This window comes from Lasioglossum baleicum, chromosome 10, assembly GCF_051020765.1.
Source record: "Lasioglossum baleicum chromosome 10, iyLasBale1, whole genome shotgun sequence".
Taxonomy (NCBI): domain Eukaryota; kingdom Metazoa; phylum Arthropoda; class Insecta; order Hymenoptera; family Halictidae; genus Lasioglossum; species Lasioglossum baleicum.
Window position 1 is genome coordinate 6,385,505 of NC_134938.1, and position 22,664 is coordinate 6,408,168.

General features: G+C 42.0%; 1 protein-coding gene across 16 annotated transcripts in view; it reads left to right on the forward strand.

Annotated features, from left to right (window-relative positions):
• The window catches only part of LOC143212608 (uncharacterized), a 118,820-nt gene that overhangs the window by 65,661 nt on the left and 30,495 nt on the right, over nt 1-22,664 (forward strand). For all 16 annotated transcript variants that reach the window (XM_076431566.1, XM_076431556.1, XM_076431555.1 and 13 more), the window contains one exon: nt 20,353-20,502. In XM_076431566.1, coding sequence (XP_076287681.1) covers nt 20,353-20,502 — 150 coding nt within the window. The remainder of the gene's footprint in view (nt 1-20,352; nt 20,503-22,664) is intronic.

The window sequence follows — 22,664 nt, forward strand, 5'->3', positions numbered from 1 at the left end:
TAGAGGATTTACTATTATTTTGCTTTTATAATAAAAACCGCAAGAACTTTCTTTCCTACCTAATATTTGTCTCAATGACCTTCATATGACCGCTATAAGTATAACGACCCATAAGTCAGTCCCATAAGCCATAAGACTGGTTTTGAAGTTAGGAAAAAATATTGCGAGGAAATGATGAATGAATGGCTTTCGAAAGGATACAAGATGGCGTTAATCGTTTCTCCCTAGCTGGAGGCGTCGAGGTCAAACGAAGGTCATTGAAATTTTCCTGAATGGATGCCAAAATGACTACATGTTTTGTATATATGTTGAGTCTCTTTGCTATTCTATCAGATGATGGCATAAGTTCGTGCTCGATTTGAAAATAAAATTCAATGGTTAAATTGCAGCAGAGATCATATATTAACATCTTCAATTTTGAAGATTATTCAGCCATTTCGAATTTCATCTACTCAATTTTACTATAAATGCATAAAGATCCGCAGTCTAGTTACACGCATGCTGAAAATTCCATCGAAATCGGACGCATAAAAGAGAGAAATCAGAAAATGTTACATTTGCCCAGCTCTCAGTCGAATTAAAAATGTGAGAAACAATCTTGTGCTGCGAGAAACTAACTTTGAAATAGTTACAGAAGCGGAGTACAACAGCGTCGGTCTTTCGCGGCACCGGCAGAGCGTAGAATAAACAAATTAAAAGCATTTAAATGTGCTTACCATTAACGAGAATCAACGAGTCTCCGATTTATTTTCAATTACACGTCCCGGCGAAAGTAGCGTCCGAACGTTGGTTGTTCCCGGGGTCCGAGTAACTCTATTTTTCCAAAGTGCAGACGGAAGAAGTTGTGCAAACTCGAGAGTGGTGCGCAAAGCAATTATTTAAGTTGTTGAATCTGGTGTAATTATTCTACGGTGCTTGTGTTCGCCGAGCTTCTCCCGGAATGCAGAGGGTCCCTCGAATCAACAAGTAGCTTGAGACGGTTTTTTGTCAGCGGAAGATTTAGCTGGATTGGATTAGAAATCGCTTTCTCGTGAAAACAGCTGCGAGCCACTGGGGCTCGCAAAAATATGCGAACTTCGCGCGAAGAAAATACGATTTCGCGTGTCGCATCAAGAAAATCAAATTAATTTTCCAACTTTTTTTGCGACGGTATCTCTTGTCGCATTTTACAAGAGGATTGTTCTTGTCCTAGAAAATTCTGAAAAAAAACCGACCAAATGGCAAACACCCAAACAAACATACTGCAATTAATCCAAAAAGTCAAACACCTCAAAAATATCAGAAAAATGCAAACTTCACATCGAAGTTTAAGAGTGACGTAATTTTCTCAGATTTTTTCAAGAAGTGCGTCTGTGGTAAGAAAAGATAAAAAGCACTTTGTCGAAGTTTTCAACAGTGAGCTTTAACAACGTGGATGTTCAACAATTTTACCGGCGAATTTAATCGATTGTTGGATTTGTTCGAGCAGTATGTGAATATCCGGTTGATGGCGACAACGCGATTAAGGAGAAACTGTAGCAGCTAGAAAATAATAAATAGTATGCTATTCTCCCTATCGCCGGGCTAAACAAAATATCGACGTCGCCGGCGATCCCGTATCACGTGAAGGGTATTCGTTTCCATAAACGATTAACAAGGATCCATGGGACAGAGTGAGGATACCGGCTGGCTAGAGCAATATTATTTAACGTCAAACGCAAACACGGGATCGATCGCGTCTGCCTGACTCTTCCTTTGCTCGTCGCCTTGTTTTTTGTTTCTCCTCGTTCATCGTTCAGTCTCGTCGGACCGTAAACAAACTGTAGTCGCTGGAAATGCATGAATTCAGGCACCTGAGGTATTATATCAACACGGGAGCGTTGATGCTACCGCGCAGAACATAATTGCTAATATCTTATCCCGTGCAATGAAATTCCTACTGCCAGGGATACCGGCGTATTTACAACTCTCGCAGTTTTTAATCCTAGGATAGTAAAACTCGACGCTCGGAAATCCCACGGAAATTACAACCATGATTGTTTATACCGATGTTCTTCGTTGGGAGAAATAGAAGAAGAACCGCTCATCGCGACGAGATTTTCATTGTTTTTGCTCGGGCATTTTACTTATGCCGGGGCAATTTAATTTAGTACCGGTAATTGCTTGGTCTCTCTACCACACACAATGTTTGAAATTAATATAATTCTTCCGCTACAGTCGTTGTTAAGAGCAACTTCTGTCGGCTCGTAAACATACCTTCAACTTGTAAAATAGTACAAATGTGTCGCAAAATGTTTTCCATTTTTTGGTTATTTTAATTCGAAATAATTTACGTCGCTTCGGGCATAAGCTTTTTGACGAGGAATTGGGTCAAATGGGAATTTTTATTAAAGTGTTTCCATGATAAAACTGCTGGTGCTTTTTCATTATCTGTATTTTACTACGTTGACATAACGAAATTTTTATAGCAATTATATGTTTTGTAATTAAATTATTCCCGGGAGCCTCGTGTGCGCCGAGCGAACAGTAACATGAAAATTTCACTTTGAATTATTATTTGATGCTTAAATAAATCACATTTCCTCTCTCATACTCTTTTCATCTAAGACTATATTTAGCTGGTTAATGTTTGCTTAACATTTGTTGTTATAAAATGTGTGCGATTATGGTCCGGGAATGTCACATCGTGATCCCTTGTCAGTCATCGAACCACGTTCGAGCAGCGTGTTGACCAGGTAAAAAGAATTCCGGCGAAGATCCACCATATTCCCGTGCACGGAGCGTCATACTACATTCGTCTCCGCATTTTCATCTCAAAGAATTATGCTCCCTTTGAGACCTCCTCGACCATTCACTTTCCAGGCGCCACGCCGGTGGATACGTCGTTATTCGGCTCGGGACGCGAGTCTAGCGGATGGCATGCATCTTTTATACGATCCGTGTGCGCGAACGAGTAACTACCGATCCCCAGGCTCCTTCAGGTGAGGTCCAAGCCGTGGCTGCTCGGCCCGATACCCTCGATTAGATCAATATATTCCTGCTAGCGGGTAGAACCAACTGACCAAGAGCCTTCGCAAAGACGGTGTGTGTTGGCTACCTTCTACACTCATCTGGAAAAATTCAGGACTCAAACTAAAGGTGGAGGATAGTACTTCATCATAGATGTGGTTGGATTCTAGAAAAACAAACCTCGAAAGACACGCTGCATTTCCTTCTCCTCCTCTTTCAATGCACTACTTCCTACTCTCACCAGCAGCTGGACAAAATTGAGGACTCAAATTGAAGGTGGAGGATAGTACTTCATCATACGTGTACCTAGGTTAAAGAAGAACGGGCAAAGGACGACAAGCTCCATTTCTTTTCTTCCTTCTTGACAGCACTACCTCCTACATGTACTAGCAGATGGACCAAAATGAGGATTCAAATTAAAGGTGGAGGATAGTACTTCATCATAGATGTACCTAGGTTAAAGAGGAACGGGTCTAATAAGACGACAAGGTGCATTTCCATTTGCTCCTCTCTCACTGCACTACCTTCTACACCCTCCAGCAGATGGACAAACTTGAGGACTCAAATTCAAGTTGGAGGATAGTACTTCATCATAGATGTACCTAGGTTAAAGAAGAACGGGCCTAAGACGACAAGGTGCATTTTCATTTGCTCCCCCCTCTCTCACTGCACTACCTTCTACACCCTCCACCAGATGGACCAAAATGAGGACTCGAATTAAAGGACTGCATTTCCTTTTCATCCTCTCTGACTGGCATGATTGAGGGGTCAAATTAAAGGTGGACGATAGCACTTCATCATACATGTGCCTAGCTTGACGAAGAACGGGCGACTCGCTCCATTTCAGTCGCTTCACCTCAGCCGCCGCGAAAACTGTTTGCGTTGAGCCAGTGGTCCGAGTCTCCTTGCGCGCGTTGTTTACCGATCCAGCGATTTCCGGTCGCCTAATCTTCCGGCAAGCTGGGTTCGGTTGATCCCGGGATTCCTATTTCTCTGCCACAAGTGGCCAAACAGAGGAATGGACTCGGGTCATCAAGTAGCACAACAAAAGGCAGCGAATGGAAAGACGTCCGAGTAAACAGCACAGCCTAGGAGGCAGCGAATAAATGGTTCGACCTAGTTGCTGGATCCTCTCTGGTCGCTAAGTCATCGATCCCTATCGTTAAACAAACACGTTTGATTTTCCATGCAGATTCGAGCCGATCTATCTTCGATGGAAACTTCTTTCTTCTCCATCCGTCTTCTCTTCTCTTTTTATTCCTTCTTTATCTTCCGGCTCGCCGGACAGGAAACAGAAACCGTGAGAGATCCGAATGCTCGATACGAGCGGACTCGCGGATACATGGTCCGGCAAAGCCTTCCATTATCCTGGACGACGCTATTCAATCCGAGCTACACGTATCCCGATGTATTACGCGGAGCGTCTCGGGCAGATAGGCCGTCGCTACGATCGGACCTCTCGCGTTCTCCATAAACAGATCCGTTTATCAGCACCCGTGATAAACTCCCGTCTACCTCGAGGATCCGTCAACTCCGCACAAACCCGACCCAACAACCCCTTCCAAGATACCCTAACCACCCTTCACGTTCTTCGATCAAAGAACACAGACAACGCGGCACGCGGCGGCTAACCTTGTTGCCAGATGGATCGGCCGATCGCCCTCGGCAAAGATTTCGTCTTCTTCCTCCGGTCCAGGCTTTCAAGCTTTTTCAATCCTCCCCGACGACATTCTTCCAATTCAGATTTCCCCGCCCACCCTCTTAGCGCAGACACGCGCCCTGAAACAACGGAGCCCGGGGGATTAGGCAAATCGTGTCGTAACGAGATTGCTAAGCCCCGGAATTCTTCCTTATCCATGTTCGACCCTCGTCAACCAAGCTACGTCAGATTATCTGCCTGTGGAATCGTTATTTCGGGATGTTTCAAAGAAATGTAGAGATATTGAACGGCCCACCCTCCGGGTGAATTCGGAGGATCGAGTGCCGCGGATGTAGATCCTTTGGAAATCCGACTTGCGGGACGTCGCACAGTACGGTACCCTGTGGACAAAAATCTAAAAATTCATTGTCTAATGTCCACTGGATTGTATGTTGAATCTATGTCTTTACATCTAAATTATCATGTTTATCAATAGAAAATACAAATAATTCAGTAGGGGTTTAGTTACAAGCGTTTGTTCCTTAAGAAAATGCTGTATCAAACAGTTCCTTGATCAAAACGTAACTTACTTTCATGGTACATATCAGGAAAAAGAATTTGATGGAATATGTCCTATGGGATATGATAGCTTAAAGTACAGTTAATGTGACTGAAATTTCAAATTTGTAAGTCTATTATATGCATTATAGTAGTAAATAATACAGTAGAAATAGGTTTTCTCACCTTTAGATAGAGATATTTCAAGCTGGGTTCAAAACATCCTGTACTTTTTGTTTTTTCGTAATTAGTAGACATTGTACTTCAATTTCCCACAAGCTCTTCCTTGCTACAAACTGCTACACTCGAAGTTATTTAACGTTAACCCTCGGCGAATGCGACATCCGGCACCGTGTGTCTAATTTAATTATCCAATATAATCATCAGTCGGTATATCAGGAACGCGTATGTAAAAATTAGTATTCAACAAAATAGAATAAATAAATAAATAAAATTTTTTTTTTAATTCTAAAATAATATTCCAAAACCTCGATTAGTGCATTTAAAACAATTTCGAACAAAGAAATATAAGTTATTACTACGCCAAACGTATCTTTTTATTTTTGTCCCAAATTCCTACCAAAGTACCGCACTGTGCGTCGGCAAGGTGAAGAAGTTTTTTCTTATGGCGTTGCAGAATTTCGGAGAACGAACGTTTTTATGGAAACGTGGTTTTTAAGATAGTTGGGAAGTTATTAGTTATTTTAATATAAAATGTTAGAAGCGCGTTACTTTCTTTAGAAAGAAATTTATAGAATAATTTCTGACAAAATGAGTGAACCTGAAAATCTTGCATCTTCTAAAATTTAGTGAAAACTGATGAAAAAAAATATTTTCCATTTTATCAATAGTTTTCGGCATGCAATAACATGTTGAATAATTCGCGTCGACAAATATGTACGTCTGCAAATGTAAATTTTGTAGCCCGCGGACGGGACAAATTGATAACGCAAGCGAAAAATGTACAGTCCTGAATGACAAGCGTCGAGCATTGTTAATTAAAACGTGTACTAATATTTTGTGATTTACGTTTGTTAAAAGCGTCAAATGGAAGGTGGAAAGTATGGAAACTGATAAAGTGACAATATTAAAAATCGTACAGTTATAATGGAATTATTGAAAGATCCAAAGAACTGTGGGAAAAGAGTTCGCTCATTTTATGCGAGAGTCGCCGGATTACGACGCGAAAAGTTAAAGCATAGTGCTCGTAACTTCAGATTTACATTCACGTTGCAACGTAGAAACTGCAGCGTTTGTAAACTTGGACTTACTATTCCACTCTCCATTCAAGTTTCCTATTGTTTTTATCGTTCCGAGTAGCGTGGTTGTAAGACAACGCCATTCCGTGCTGACAAACGCGTGTCGTCGGGTCGTTTTTCTAATCTTAACTTTTTACAGCGTTCCTATTCAAAGTGAACTATTTTTACTTTACTGGGTTTCGATGCAATCATCAAAATTAGAATTCGCTGAATTTTTATAAAATTTATTTGCAGCACAGTATGGCGTGATTTCTTTTAATTCACCGAGTGGATTAATTGCTTGTACTACGTAAATGAATATCCTGCATTTTTTTTGCTCTTTTGATACGGTCAAACAAACCACACTCGCTTTTAACATGGGAATGCCTTTACTTCATTTGCACACTTAATAAATTTCCCGTTCGCTTCGTATATTACCATTCTCTTAATTAGTTCCTTTCTCTTTGCTGCATACTTAATTATCGCGAATTCCTTTCACATTTCTCGCATATCCCTTTGACGGCGTATCAAAGAACTGCTGGAAAGAACGTTCTAATTAAACTGGCGTGTTTATTCGTTTACGATAAAAGCGAGTCGATCAAGTACGAAACGATAATAATGTACACAGAATTACGATTATTACAGACATTGCATCCAATCCTCTCTATTCAAATGAAACGATCAGGGAACTACGTAAGGATACAACACAAAAGGTGTGTACCTGAGCAGCGAGAATATTACAGCATTATCAGTATCCATGAGGCAGTCAACATTCTTGTTATAAATATTTAGAATATTAATTATGTACATGTACAATAGAAACATTTTATGTATGCATCTACAACGAATGAATAAAGACAATGTAATAAAAAAGAATACCTGTTTGTATACATTTATTGAACCACCAATTTCTCCAGAACGTCCGACTTATCGCAGAGTTATACTACTGATTTCCACGAAAATGTACTTCTGTCTAACTGGTCAATGAATACTCAAATAGCGAGACTTCGGAAAACAAAAATTTTCAGTTGACTGGCTTTTCGTTGAGTTGTACTACTGAATTTCGTGTCACCACCTTCGATATTCAATACAAAATTCAATTTTCTAGGTTTCCGAAACATTTTCGGCAAATTTCGGACGTCTGACTTGTCGCTGAGTTGCACTACTGAATTTCGTGCCACCTCCTTCGAATTAGAAATCCTAAATTTTCAGAATATTTTCGAAAACCTCGTAAATTGAATTTTGTATTAGGAGAACATGATATCGGAGGAGGTGGCACGAATTTCAGTAGTACAACTCAACGACAAGACAGACGCTAGAAAATTTTCGAAAATTGAGTAGTGCAACTCCACGTCAAGCCAGACGGTCGAAAATTTGTCGAAAAGTTGTCGAAAACCTTGAAAATCGAATTTTGTATTAGGAGAATATGATATCGGAGGAGGTGGCACGAAATTCAGTAGTACAACTCAACGGCAAGCCAGACGCTCGAAAATTTTCGAAAATTGAGTAGTGCAACTCCACGTCAAGCCAGACGGTCGAAAATTTGCCGAAAATTTTTCGAAAACCTCGAAAACTGAACTTTGTATTAGGAGAACATGATATCGCAGGATGTGGCACGAATTTCAGTAGTACAAATCAGCGATAAGCCAGACGGTCGAAAAATTTTCGCCAAGTCAGTAGCAAAATTCAGCTTTTAAGCTTTGTGAGGGTGGGGAAAAAAGAACGCATTAACTGTTCCATCAAATATTCTTTATTTTTCACCAAAAAATTACAATATTAAACGTAGACGAAGGTCTTGGCATGACTGCGGTGACATAGGGCAAAAATCACATGTGCTATACGTTGCTTGTAACTTCTTCCAGTGTCCCTGTGCAGTGTCTTACAGTAGTATTGTAATCTGAGAAAAACCAGAGTGGTGCAGTAGCTCGGGCCCAAAGAAGCGAGCTCGCGAAGCGACGACGCCGAGGTGTTAATAAATTAGCATCACGCCGGTAGTACATTAGCAGAACAATAAGGGAGTTGAACTGCGTCGGAGTAGGACCGTTTTAATATGCCGGCAGCTCGGTCGCGAAGCCAGCTGCTCGATTAACGTTTCGCTGTTATGAGCGCGAGCTCCGCTCCACACCGCACTGCTCCGCACAGCTCCGCGAGTAACAGGCAACGAACCGCGAGAGTTTCCAACACCGGGGTTGATTGCCACGGGGGGTAGGAGAAACCAAGCCCCCCTGATCCACCAGCCACGTTTCCCCTGTGTAACGGCGTTTCGCGACAGCCGTTCGGCAGTCTCGTTTCTTCGCGAATTTCGCGGCACGGCCGCCTCGTAAAAAGCGGACGACACGACTTCGCACTTTGCTCGGGCGGAACGGTGCCGAACCGAGAGAGGGAACCTCACAGAAACTGGTTGTTGTCTGGCCGGAACGCGGCGCCGATAAATTCATATCGGTACGCCCGGACTTCGACGGCAGCGGCGTCCATTAAACGAGTTTCCTACCTTAGGATCTTCGGTTACTTCTTGGAAAAGGGCAAGGTTAGATGGAGTCGCCTGATTAAGATTTGTGTCTAGCGATGGGTTCAAGTACCTCGCAAACAGGTTCAAAACTTGATTGATGGTATTCGAACTCCCTATAAGTACTTCGAAAAAAAAAAATAGTACTCCCAAGTATACTAGAACCTTTACAAGTACTGTGGTAGACGTAAATAATACTTGCAAGTATACTCGAATCTTGATCGAACAGTTTCGAAACTTTCGAAATTTTTATGAATATCGTTACGAATTTCCGTATTCTTGCACGCTCCGTGGCAACGTAAGGCTGTTCCGGCGCGGCGTTTGTTTACTTTTTTTTTTGTAAACACGGTGTGGAGGTGGAGATGAGAGTGAAAACGGGGTCTCGTAATTTTACATTCTTCTACCGATGACTGTAGTTTGGAATGTACTTTGCGACAAAAAGTGTGATATATTATATCGAACATTATCTAGGTGATGTCGAGAACAATCATTTGTATATATTAACTGCATTATTGGATCCACGATTCAAAACATTAGCTTTTCCTAAAGTTGAATCTATCCCTAGAGCAGGGGATGCCTTGACTGATATAGCCACTAATTATATTAATAATGATAATTCATCTACAACATGTGATAGTTCACAGACGCAGATGTCCGAAAATCGGCACAACAGCGAATTATCAATTTGGTCGTCTTTTGACAATGAAATAGCAATTACAAATAATACGATACCTATCTCATCGTCTACTGCGTATGAAATGGTAATTTTTACAACTGTTTTCCCTGAATCCTTTCCGACGAAGGTCGCGAGAAGTTGTGCCGCGATCGGCCGGAACAACAGCACCCCGGAGAGTTTGAAATCTGTAGATAAACACTGATCTCCGCTCGTTTATTTACTCCGCGAAGTAGTCCGGGTCAATAATACCCGGGGACTTCGAACAATTTTAATCTCCGGCGTAGTCCCGTGTCGTTCTGCTGCACGGCGAACGTGACCGGGCTACGAAGAACCCGGTTTAAGAACAACCAAGTCGATTTAAATAGCGTAGGAAAGTTTTTCAATTAAGGGCCACGGTAATACGGATGTTACAATTATTGTGCAGGGTGCGTCTCGCTCCGCGCGCACCTGCGCTCCGTCGATTTAATTGGTTAATGAGCGCATTTGCGTAATTCAATGGGGTATTCGAAACGAATGCAAACATCTGCACAACTTGTTTAAACCGTGCCCGCCTTGCCGGGGCAGTTTCGCGCGAAACTTTCTCCCCCCGTTCACTGAAAATACTGTGGACTCTCCTTCGTCGTTCTCCTCCATCCCCGCCACGGTGAAAACAGCTGGGAAACTTTCGAGCATCCCATCGAGCCCGGATACATCGGAACGACGCGACTCGACTTTGTAGATTTTCGATAGCGGAGAACAGGGCTGCATTAATCGCGTCTGCGAGAGCGCCTCGCGTAAGCATCGTTTAACCTTCGACCCGTTCGCTGCTCCTCCGGTGAAAAAGTGGTTTCATAAACGCGACGACGGCCGCAACTCGAGGGAATGTTCCCTCGCGGAGTGCCAACTCGCGTTACGACTCTCGCCGCGAGCCAAATGAACTTCTGTTCGGATGCTGAGGCGCGTCGAAAACACCCATCCAGCTTTTACTGCCACCGTTCCCTCTTATTACCACAGTCTTTTTCCACTTTCTTAACGGGTCGCGGTGGCCGGCCATCGAACTATCTGCGCGACTTTCTATGCAACAAAGTTTCCATCGATTCAGGTTGCTACGAGCCATGAATAATAAAAATGGCGAAAAATGGGAAGCTCAATATTCAAGGCTCTTTCAATGCTTATTCCTTCAAAATTATATTTCGCGACCACTACAGCGCGATTCTGAACTTCCAGATAGGCGGAAATTTGCTGAATAAAATGAACCGCATAATTGGCCCTTTTTACAATATCAAACATTTTTTTATTGCAGTATATAGGACTCATCGCGAAGAACAAAAGTTTGTAAGGAACTCAGGCTTCAAGTCAAGTGTCCTCTTAAAAACTAATTGCAAAATTTTGTAAAATATTTTATTCCACGTCTACAGGCTGTCTCAAAATGGTATAAACGTGGAGGGGATGATGCTACGTTCCCTTTTATGGTTGAACCAATTTTACAAAAGTTACTCGATTTTAGCGGATGGATTTTAAAGGTGGACAATGCATTAATGCTTGGCTGACCTAACAAGGAATGATGCACAAACACTAGCAACATCAATTCCATAAATGATGCTACATTCCCATTGATGTTTGAACCAATTTTACAAAAGTTACTCGATTTTAGCGGATGGTTTTAAAGGTGGACAATGCATTAATACTTGTGGGACCTAACAAGAAATAATGTACAAACACTAGCAACATCAATTCAACGAACCGAGTGCATTCTTCCCAATTTTGTCCACGTTTCCGAACAAATTGACCACTGTACGAAGCTTCGCACTGAATTCAAATAATCTTCCAGTACCACTGCACTTTAATTCCGAGAATGTACGCCATTAATGTCCCTATCTCCGTGAAAACCGCGCAGATAAGTAATTATTCATTTCTTGCATGACCCTGAAGCATCCTAATCAGGCAAACATTGCTCGGGTTCCTCCGCGTGGGCATAAAGTTGCAGCATCAGTATGCAAGACTGTCTTGGGATCATAATTCTGTGAATGATAGTGGAAACTTCAGACCAATTCGGTTCTACTTGTCAATTAACAACAATTTGTACCGTATTCGTACGTAACTTTGATGTATAATTACAGTGTCGGGAATATTTACTGTACGGCTGAAACATCAACATTGTTCGTAGTATTGACGAGATTTTAAAATAAATTGGAACTGGCATTTATTGTTAAATAAATCGGCAAGATAAATTGAATACGAATTCATTTATCAATTATATTGATACAAATGCCGTTTGTTCTGGGGGAAAAGTGAAAACAATGTATTTAATTAATATTTCCATTAAAATATATGTGAAACAAATAATACAGAAGCAGTACAACGTTATGTATAGAACAAAAAATTTCGGTTTTAATTAATATTTATCACATTGAAAATTTGTTGAGGGTTCCTGGCTTTTTATTTTTCACATTTTAAACCTCAAAAGTGTTACATTATTTTCAACCTGTTCAAATGAAAATACTGTATTAAATTTTTCTGATGATTCTTAAATTTCAATGTTGAATTTCCTTTCACACCCCTGCTGCTTCAATTTTTAATTTCCCTAGATAAATTTTAGGGAAGTGGAATCAAATACAATCTTATCGTCAGTGGCAATGGTCGTTGCAGATACAAAATTAATCAAAATCGTACCAAATTCTATTGAATTTCGTGTTTTAATATTTTAAAATTGTAAGAAAATTTTAAAAATTAAGAATGCCAATATAATAAAAAAATAACATCCGATATCGATTCTATTTTTTGCAATCGACGCAGAGGATTTTTATTATGCATAAGGATCCGCAGTCTACTGATTATTATATTTACATTAAGCTCGATTCCCTTGCGCAAGCTCTCTCCTCGGAATCAGCCCTTAAAACCGACTCTGTCACTGGCTGACCGCTTCATCCGGCATAGTGATTGACTCTGTGCAATATAGTTTCCGGCATATGCATACGATTCCGGTGGTAGTCCTCGTGAACACTACGCATGCTGGCATCTGTCGCAGTCTGTAGCAACCCGTAACAGCCATAGTTTGGCGAGTCGGCCGCAAGATGGCGGCAGGTGGCGTACTTTTGGGGCGGTTTGTAGGGTTGCACGAAGGGGTTGCGTGGCGGAACAGGGCCGTTGACGCTGTTCGGCGTCATTGACCCCGAATGCTGGCTACTGTCGCCGCCGATCATGCCGGCACTCGCATGATCGCTGGGTGCTCTCTTTCTGTAAACTCCTGGTGGAGACGTCGCTCGCTGGTGGCGCCCATAAAAGAAAATCGGCCGTACAGGGTTGAGTTACGACGCCATCGAGGCCCCAGTGCCGTATATACGCCGTCCATAAATATTTATCCGACGCCGGTCAGTAATGTCATGATGGGGCCGATAAAAATGATTACGCCACGGTGAAAACCACACTCTCGCGGCCTCCACGGGCCCTGGGAGTCGCGGGCAGCACCCTCGTAAATCGAACGTTGATTTGTTTCACGCAGAAAACGGTGTGACTCGCGTTCGGCTCGCGTCGTGAATTATTCCAGCGCAAGTTACACCGGCGCTGTTAGGAATTGAACTGCGCGATAAGAAGAATGGTAGTTTTAATTTTACGAGGTCGAACGGCCGTATAACTTTCCGACGTATCGTCGATGTCGAGTTATTGTTTTCGCGCGAGAATATCCGGCCGGCTCTGTTGCCTCGAGGTTATTGCTACGAATTCCCGCGAAAAGGGGCCGGGCCGCGCACCCTGCAAAATTTAGGGGCGCGTCCGAGAGTTTGATTTAGCGTACTTCGGAGGCGCACGCTTGAATATTACGAGGTAGTTGCGCAATGAAATTTTTCTTCGTTTATTACGCGCGCGATACGCTATCGGTCTACCCACGGAAAATGCAAAATATATTCGAACCCGCGGAATTTGTATTCATGAAACTCGAAGCAGCGTTATGCGACACGAGCCGGCGCGGCGTTTCCTGAAGTCCAAACAAATTGCTCTACGGTTTTACGAGCCGAAAATATTTTAGCACTGTTTTGTATTGTTTCGTCGGGAATATTTTCAGTATCGATGCAGGAAGCTTTGAAGAAAATGGCTGTTGGTTATTATTGAACGGACTCTTTGCAGATGGAAGAATTATTTGACCATGCAATGGATTAGTGGGATCCGTGAATTGAATTTGTTTTAATTTCCGTTGTTGATAAGACTTCGTTGTTTAATTATTAATGAAGTTGAGGAAGTTAAGTAACGGGAAAATTGTTCAGAACGAATTATGTAAAATCGAGCTGTCTGTTCAAATAGCTTTAATTGATTTAAAGCCAGAAAAAAATGTACAAACTACAAACTAAAATCTTAATTTGTAGAATTTTGAAAATATGATCGTGAAAAGCAAAGACTATTAATTGTTGTATCTCCTCCGTTGCTCCCCAAGTCATTACAAAGATATCCTAATCGATTAGTAAACATTTCGGTATTGTATGAAGTATTATAAGACATTTCGTGTCCATAAAATTTAAAAGATCATAGGAAAGGGAAATGTTCTAGATCGAAGAAACGTTTAATTCTCCTTATAATTTATAAATATCGTTATAATTAAAAATAGCGACTGACAGAGGAACAAAACCGTATAAATGCGGTGTCCGCGGCACATGGATCGGTAAAAATCTCGGGCCAGAGCCGTTCGCAGAACATCGCTGAGATAAAGGCGAAGAATGACGTCCGCGAAATTTCCATGAAAATTAAAAAACGGGTCGATACAGTCCGCGTGAAATTGACGTACGGCGCCCGGGGATATTTTCCTCTTGCCGTGCGACGTTCTGTCGGCATCGCTGCGAGGATCGCAACGCCATAAATCAATTGACACGGATCTATACCCTAACAAAAAGCTGTAGCGTGGCCAGCGGCCTTGTACCTGTAAAAAGATATCGCGCGGCGCACTTTGCCGGCCAGGCGACACACCGAGCACGCCTGACCGTGTACGCCAACATATTTTACTTCTGAACCTCGTTTCCCGTGGTCTTTGCTGTTCTATAATATTACAGTGAAACGGCGTTTTAGGTTACAGTGTCGCTCGATCGAGTTTCCGACGCGCCAAACTAGAAAATAAAATCCCGAGGTAGTTACATTGACTTTTTCTGCCAGGTATACTTTATTCTTAAAGGGCCGACCGAAGGGTTTTTGTTACAGAACTGGCCCGACAGTTTTCACAGTTTTATTTCCGTATTTAATTAATTTTGTTCTACTTGTAATTTTAGAGAGAAAGTGGATGCTTCGTGCAGAGTTGGGTAAAATTTTTATTTAAATACAATTTTTGCTCAACTCCGACTTCATGCTTCAAAATGAGTCCAGGTTTATTTTCGTACGATTCTTTTTTTCTACATTATGAATGTAGAAGTTGATTATTTTTAACCTTCCATCATAAGCTACCATATGTCGTAGCCCACGAAGATTATCTAATGTCATGATTTTATTTCAATTTTTCCATCTATTCCGACATTAATTTTATAATAGAAGAAATTTTCAACTAATTGCTTAAAATTTTAGGGAAAAATATTATTAATCATTTAACTGAATTCAGTATTTTACGGAGAACCAGAAAGAAAATGATTTTCTCTTTTTCACTGCAATTCAATATAAGCTTGGTTTTTAAAAAGTTTTTTGTATATATTTTTACTTATTAGTGCCACAGGCGAAATGAAGTACCAGAAAATGTACGTATTAATAAGAACTAATATTATTTTCCCTAATTCTTATTAAAAACAGTAGAACCCTAAACTTTGTCAAAATGAAAATTTGCATAAAGAACCGCAGTCAAGGGATGAAAATATCCGCGTTAAACGAGGACAGTCGTTCGCAGAATATCGCGTTATAAGAGGGTTCGCTGTGCCCTGTCAAAAGTGACAGATTCGGTTTCCAATCTGCGAATCCCGGAACATTGGACTCCTACGCGGACGTTAATCTGCAAATTAATGCGAACAGGGTGAACGCAGTTTCCGCTGGCTCGCCGACACAGTTCCTCCGCCTCTGTCGACCTGCGCCCTCCCCCGAAATACGAGGGAATCAAATTCTGTGACCCAAAAACAAAAGTTAATTAAAACGTTGGGAGTCCGCGGATTTTCCAACGAGCGCCGCCACGCCGCGCGAGCATCCTTCTGACGGTTCGGGGCGATGATGAATCCCCGTCATTAACCATGGAGATGGAGCATCCCTTGAATAGGTGTGTGGGATCGTGCGAGCTCCTTTCGAACACGTTTGCGTGCGAACGCAACAGAAAATAGGTCGATACGATCTTATGGAAGCTACCACGCCGCGCATTTATTATTGCAAGAGTGCCCACCGTATGATCGCATCGACCTATTTCCCGCTGTGCCACCTTTGACCCGCGAAAATCCACCCCTAAACGACGGACAGTGCGCCGTTACTACGTACCGAGTGGACAAAAGTTTGTTCTTGACGGATTCTTATAGGAAATTTCACGCTGATCACGAATATACCACATATTAAGAGTCCCTGAATAGAGTTTAACAGTTTTTTCCGCAAAAAACCGTTCTTTTCGACGGTTTTTTGAGTGTTTTGCGTGAAGAACCGGTTAAAATCCATTCAGTGATCAGCGTGAAATTTCCTATAAAATCTCAAAGTATCTTTCTCTCGTTTCCTGTATATTCATCCATCCTGTATATTCCAAGTGATGGAAACAGGGGTCATTTAAGGACAATTGCTCTTCAATGCATCATCTACAAAAATGAGGAAACATGAACGAAAATTAAATTGAATTTTATTAAATTGGATGGCGGATTATATTGCAGAAATTTTATTGGGCTTCTCTGATTTAATCCAAAAGTCGAGCAAATCTGCATTGTTGAGGTTCCTGTTGTTTTCTAAACAGAAGAAAGAACACAGAGCCGTTCGGAGCAGGAAATTTTTACATATTTGTGAAATCGAAATATATCAGATCCCAGAATGTTTTGGGTCGAAATTGAGAAAAGCTTATCCGAAGATATTAACGTCTATAAAACGTGATTCTAACATAGTGTTTTATTATTTCTACAAAACTAATTCAACGGTTAATGAAACGGGAAAAGTGGATATTCCTCACCTTCTTCGATACCTTACATATTCAAAATTTCAAGAAAGAACAGGAAATAGCGTTCTTGATTAAAAGAAAGTCAGTAACTGATTGGGCCAGGTCTCGCGTGGGATCTCTACCACTTGTCCAAATATGATTTCTGCCTTTTGTTGTGATAATATTAGATTCCCAGCACTTGTTCCATACACAAGAGGTACCTCTGAAGGCATTAGTAAAGCCAAACAAGGTGCGGAGAATAATTGCATTCTCGACTTTTGTCCATAGGCGGCCGCACTGTGCGACGCCCGGAAAGTGATTAAATTTTCGGTGAATAACACTCCGAAAATATTCATGAGGTATCCTGTTAATACTTAGTAGAAGCTCATGAAAGCTCATCAATTTTTAGGAATTTTCTCAGGAAAACTATTGAACTTGACATCGTTCTAATTACACACAAAAATTTTCTTAATTTGCTAAAATTAAAATATGATAATTAGATGATTGCATAAGTTTGTGCCCGCGATTTTCATAAATGTCGCAAACTGTACTGCACGGCGGAGTTAAAAAAGAAGAATAATTGTAAAAAAGAATGTTTGACTAAATATATTATGTTTAATATAATTGATTAATAAAGTATACTATAATTAATTCTCGAAAATTTAACCATTGAATTTTATTTTCAAATCGGGCACGATCTTATGCAATCATCTGCTATAATTGAAGACTGAAGAAATTAAAGAAACTTGACATTCGTGTACAGTAACGCGATCGTCCAATGGTTAACCGTTCGACCCTCTCCGCCTTGTTCTCAAAATAAAAGAAAAAAAAGTCTTTTCTCATCGCGAAAATTAATCAAAGTTCGCGGAGCTATCTCCGTCCAGCGGAACAACAAACTATTCTTCGCCGTGGTCGGTTGATAGTGTGGACTTGCCCGCAGAAACAGGAACAAAAGAGTAAATTTTCACTCAGCGTCCGGGCGGCGGCGAGCCGCTCGAAACCACCGCGAAACTTTTACGAAGAAGTCAGTCCTCGCCGGGTCTGAATGTTTCTTTAAAATGGACCGGAGTCTGTTGCTTAAGTAATTTCCGGCGGAAGGGACGTCTCGGTGGAGTTCCCCCCCCCCTCCCTTTCTCGGTCTGTCCCTCCACCCCTGCCACTTTTACACAGGTACGTTTCTCTTTTTTTTCCCCGTGAGAGTGAAATATAATGGCGGTGCGCGGTATGCGCGCGTGTCCAATCTCGAAAGCTACCATCCGGCTTTATCCCGTCCATCTAGGAGGCGAGGTTGGGTTTGGTGCGGAGGGGTGAGAGAAAAAAAGAGGGTGCTTTATTACTCGCAACCCCCGGCAGCAGATATCAGTAATCCTTCGCTTAATATTTTTGCGGCGAGACCCGAATTTGTTATGGTAATGCTCAGCCGTACATCTTCCCTGGCGGCTGGGTCAGACGGGTTCAACCCCTATGTGCAGGGGGTGAGAAAGACTGTCGGAAAAAATATGAAAAGTAAACAGGGAAGAAATAAACGTTCGTAGTGCGTTGGGTGGGGAGATGATCACTGTCGCTGACGACCTGTTAACACGTTTATGGACTGTCAGTGAAATATCGCGCCCTCCGAGGGGTCAAATTGAATCATTCGCCGGGGCGGAGGCGTAGCTGAGCCGTTGTTTACGAGTTCCAACCCTCGTTACCGGCCGCTCGTTACAACGCGTAAAATTCTTTAGATTTAATAATATACAATTTCTCTAATTAAATACACGGGGCGCGCGTCAAGGGAAATGATTTCAATGCGCCCACGCCGTTGTCGCGCGCGCGCTTTTTAATTACTTTAAACAATCGCCGCTGGTGTTGTTACCATGCCCGACAGTGATATTGTGCTTTTTGTGGGGACGGTCGCGCTTCGGGACGCGCCGCGGACAAAGATCAAATCTCAAAGGGTGCTGCCTGTTTTTTTTTTCGCACGACGAACAATCATCTAGCGCGTCATAACGTTCTAATGTTTCACAGGTAAGGCGCGAACAACGCCGAGTTATTGCGTTCTGGAAAAATGAGCGAGAACGAGACCCGCCGGCCCCGGAGCTTATGAAATCCAAGGCGTGACAAAGTTAGCCCTCTGTCAATGAGCGCCGGGTCATTTGAGCCGCTCAATTCTTGTCCGGAATTCGCGCCTCCCCCGATCGCCAACGATTTTTGTCGACGTGCTACAAAGAACGGCCATAGCTCAATGCAAAATTCGAATTTCCGGAATTTATTGGAAACGTATTATTTCCTTTACAGCTGCAACGATTGGAATTTCTTCGTCCGTAACAGTTATCGCGTAGTAGACATTTACAATAACGTTTGCTTAATGTTTATTACTTTTTCACTATATTTTTAATCTCAGCTCTACACCAATATCAAGAAAATGTTTATTGTACGATCTTTAGCTGTAACATCTTTTTCAGACGGAATTTTTTTTCGAAATTACCCTAAAAATATTTTACAATATAAGGTTAAATAATAACTAGACAGCGGATCTTTATGGAAAATAAAAATTATCCACCTGAATTGCAACAAAGTGCAGTTACATAGAAATTCATTTTCTTTCTCAATATGTTGAATGGGTTGAAGACAGTGCGTTTTAAAATTCTTTCAATGGTTTTACTGTTTTAAATTACACCTACTCATTTTTGTTTGAATGCATCAAATCTAACAGAATTTATAAGATTGATTTGCTTCTTTGTGCGTCGTCACGGTTTCAGAATATTACGGAAGGCGAGACATGCAGACAAGGTTGAACCCGAAACTGGGATCGACGGTGTATTCGAACGTCAGTAGGAAGAGTTGGCTGCCCGATGGGAGCTACAATCGCGTAAAACAGACTTACCAATAAATCTCGAGGGCTTTGGAGGGTGGTAGCCCGGTCGGTTCGCTCTAGTCTAATTTGTGGATCGTTCAGTAAAAGGAAACTACGTCGTCTACAGGATGGGAGAGAAGAATTTATAGATACCCTAATACCGAAAACTCACAGTGAATAGTTGAGGAACAAGGGTGCCGGCGACCCGGGGGCTGAGGGTGATAAATTCTCCGAACTGACCTGACTTCACGCGCGCGTCGACTTCCATAGGCAAACTCCGCCGATAATTCTTCGGCTGACGTAAATCAAAAACCCTAAGCGAAAAACCGCTGACAGGGGGGACGATCTCGTACAGACCGTAACTCAGCCTGATTATTACGATTGTTAACGCATTAGATGTTTTTATCGAACAAAAAACATGTCTAATTTTTCTTTCGTCTTTGATGGAATACGCGAACACTGTCGAATAGCTTCCCCTAATTTTGTTGAACCCTTCAGCAACCCTTCAGCAGTATTAGGTTGGAGGAAAAATTCTGTCGTATTTAAAAGAAAACATTTGAATCAATTTATAAAAATATGTGATTAATATTATTCAATAATATAATACTTTATTTGTTATAACTTATTTGTAACAACTTATATACAATTACTCGCTAAGATCGTGTTTTTGATTCAGAAGCAAAATTACCTGCTTATTTAAAATACAAAAGAACTTTACACAACCTATAATACATTCTAGGAGGCGAGCAATAATAAATAAAAGAGTGCTCACATTTTTGTTTCTCCGACACTCTTTCTGGGACACCCTGTACATGTCTCGACCACTTGCGCACTTTTTCATGTGACTAACTTTCTGTGAAAATTTCTGATTTCAGGCCAGAAAGTACAGAGGAGATATCCAGTGATAGTGTTCATACACGGGGAGAGTTTCGAGTGGAACAGTGGCAACCCCTACGACGGTACATTACTGTCAGCTTATGGTAACGTCATCGTCGTCACTATCAACTTTCGCTTAGGCATCCTCGGTAAGTGAATTATCATCCATAATGATCAATAGAATTTTTTCAGTGGTAGTAACCTTCTGTAAAGTAAAATTCTGTGAAATTTTAAATTCTAGCATTTTTCAAAAATTCTTAGAAGCCATAAATTCATAAAGACCCGTGGTACAATGATAAAAAAATCAAGGGTAGAATGATCCTATTAGCTCAGTACTGTTTGAAGGGTTGAACTCAGGGTAAATGTCAAGGAGGAAGCTGATTATAAATTTTATACAATTCATACAATACATTCCAGCAGAATAGTTGAACAAAAACTACCAAGTTATGCAAGTCGACTTGGAAACTTGCAAGAAAACCGGTCCGAGAATGTTCTAGGAAACGGGGGATGGATTATAACGGATTAATGCAGAGCATAAAATGTAATCGTTTCGAAATTTCGTCAGGAAATGTGGAACAAGCCTCGCTCCCGTCCCGACGCGAATTTATGAAATCTTGCTGAAGCCCTGTCGACGGCATTCTGGCATGAAATCAGGAATTCTGCTTCATTAGCGTTCGCGCTCCGCTGCGCCATCGGTTTTTGATCTTCGACGAGCTCCTTTTTATTTCCCTGCCACGACTGTCTATCGATCCGTCATCTTACTACAAGCGGAGAGCACCGCCCTTCCAATATCTTTTACAGTTCACTCGTATAAGTAACTCGGCCTTCGTGCCTTTCCCTGTTGCAACCGAGAATTCCCGAAAGTTTTACGGAATTTTTTATCGGTCGGCGCGTTTCGAGGCACGATCCGCGAGTAACATCAATTCGCGCCGGGGTATGGAAATTCCTGTAATTTTAGTATCATTTCCGGAATTGCGGGCGAGCAACTTTCGGGAAAATGTAGAAGGTTCTACGCTTCGACGGCGACGTAGTTATTGAAATTCGGTTAGCGTTACCGCGGATGTTTATTCCGGCGATTTCAATCTCGCGCGGAGAGAAACTGCGGACTACGGTATCCACTCCGTAACTGTGAAAAAGATCTCTACCGTAAATGTTCACATTTCATCCCCATCCCACTCGCCTCTTTCTTTTTCGAAAGCTATCCTTGCCTGCGTTCGGCACACAATGAACAATGCAGCACCACTTCTACAACTGTCACACGTTGTCACAGTTACGGAGAGAATATTGTATTCAGCGATGTGTACAGTTGGTTTGCTAACGTTCTCTCCCAATATCGTATGGAAACACAAAGGTGTCCCATCTCTTTGGTCCTGCGAAGACGAAGGGAACTGTTCAGATTTTATCCCCACCTCACTCGCGTCTTTCTTTTTCAAAAGCTATGCTTCCAAAAGCTATTCTTCTACAACTGTCACACGTTTTCACAGTTACGGAGAGAATATTGTATTCAGCGATGTGTACAGTTTGTTTGCTAACGTTTTCTCCCAATATCGTATGGAAACACAAAGGTGTCCCATTCTCTTTGGTACTGCGAAGACGAAGGGAACTGTTCACATTTTATCCCCACCTCACCCGCGTCTTTCTTTTTCAAAAGCTATTCTTCTACAACTGTCATACGTTTTCACAGTTACGGAAAGAATATTGTATTCAGCGATGTGTACAGTTTGTTTGCTAACGTTTTCTCCCGATATCATATGGAAACCCGAAGGTGTCCCATCTTCTTGGTCCCGACTGTACCTGCGAAGGCGAAGAGAACTTTTTCGGGCGGTGTATATCGCGAAAGAGAACGGTTGCTCGGCGAGGGAAGAAGCTCGCGGTCCGAGACAAAGGCTTTCTTCTGTCCCCGAAACTTCTCATCGATCCCCGCCATTTTCCCGTGGCCTATTTTCTTTTCTCTCCCCCGTCTGCGACCCCTGTAACGACGATCTTCCGCCTAACCTTTCCCCTAAAATGATAACGCGACCTCCGCGCGCGCAATGCAAATGGACGGACGTCGCGGCGCGAGCTGCGCCGGGGCTACATCCGACAAGTGGGGTGCTTTAAGAGTTGCGGGTAGCAAGGGGCGGGGAGAGAAAAAAAAGCGGGAAGAAGAGGCCGCGGAACCATAATCATAAATTAGGTTAAAGTGCCTGGGAAGGCGCTTAGTTAACTTCGCCCGCCGCCGCCAACCATCCTTCCTCCCACCAACCCCTCCACGGCCCGCCGCACAGTTAGTTCGTGAGAAGTCCGCGGATAACTTCAGCCCTTTGCAAAA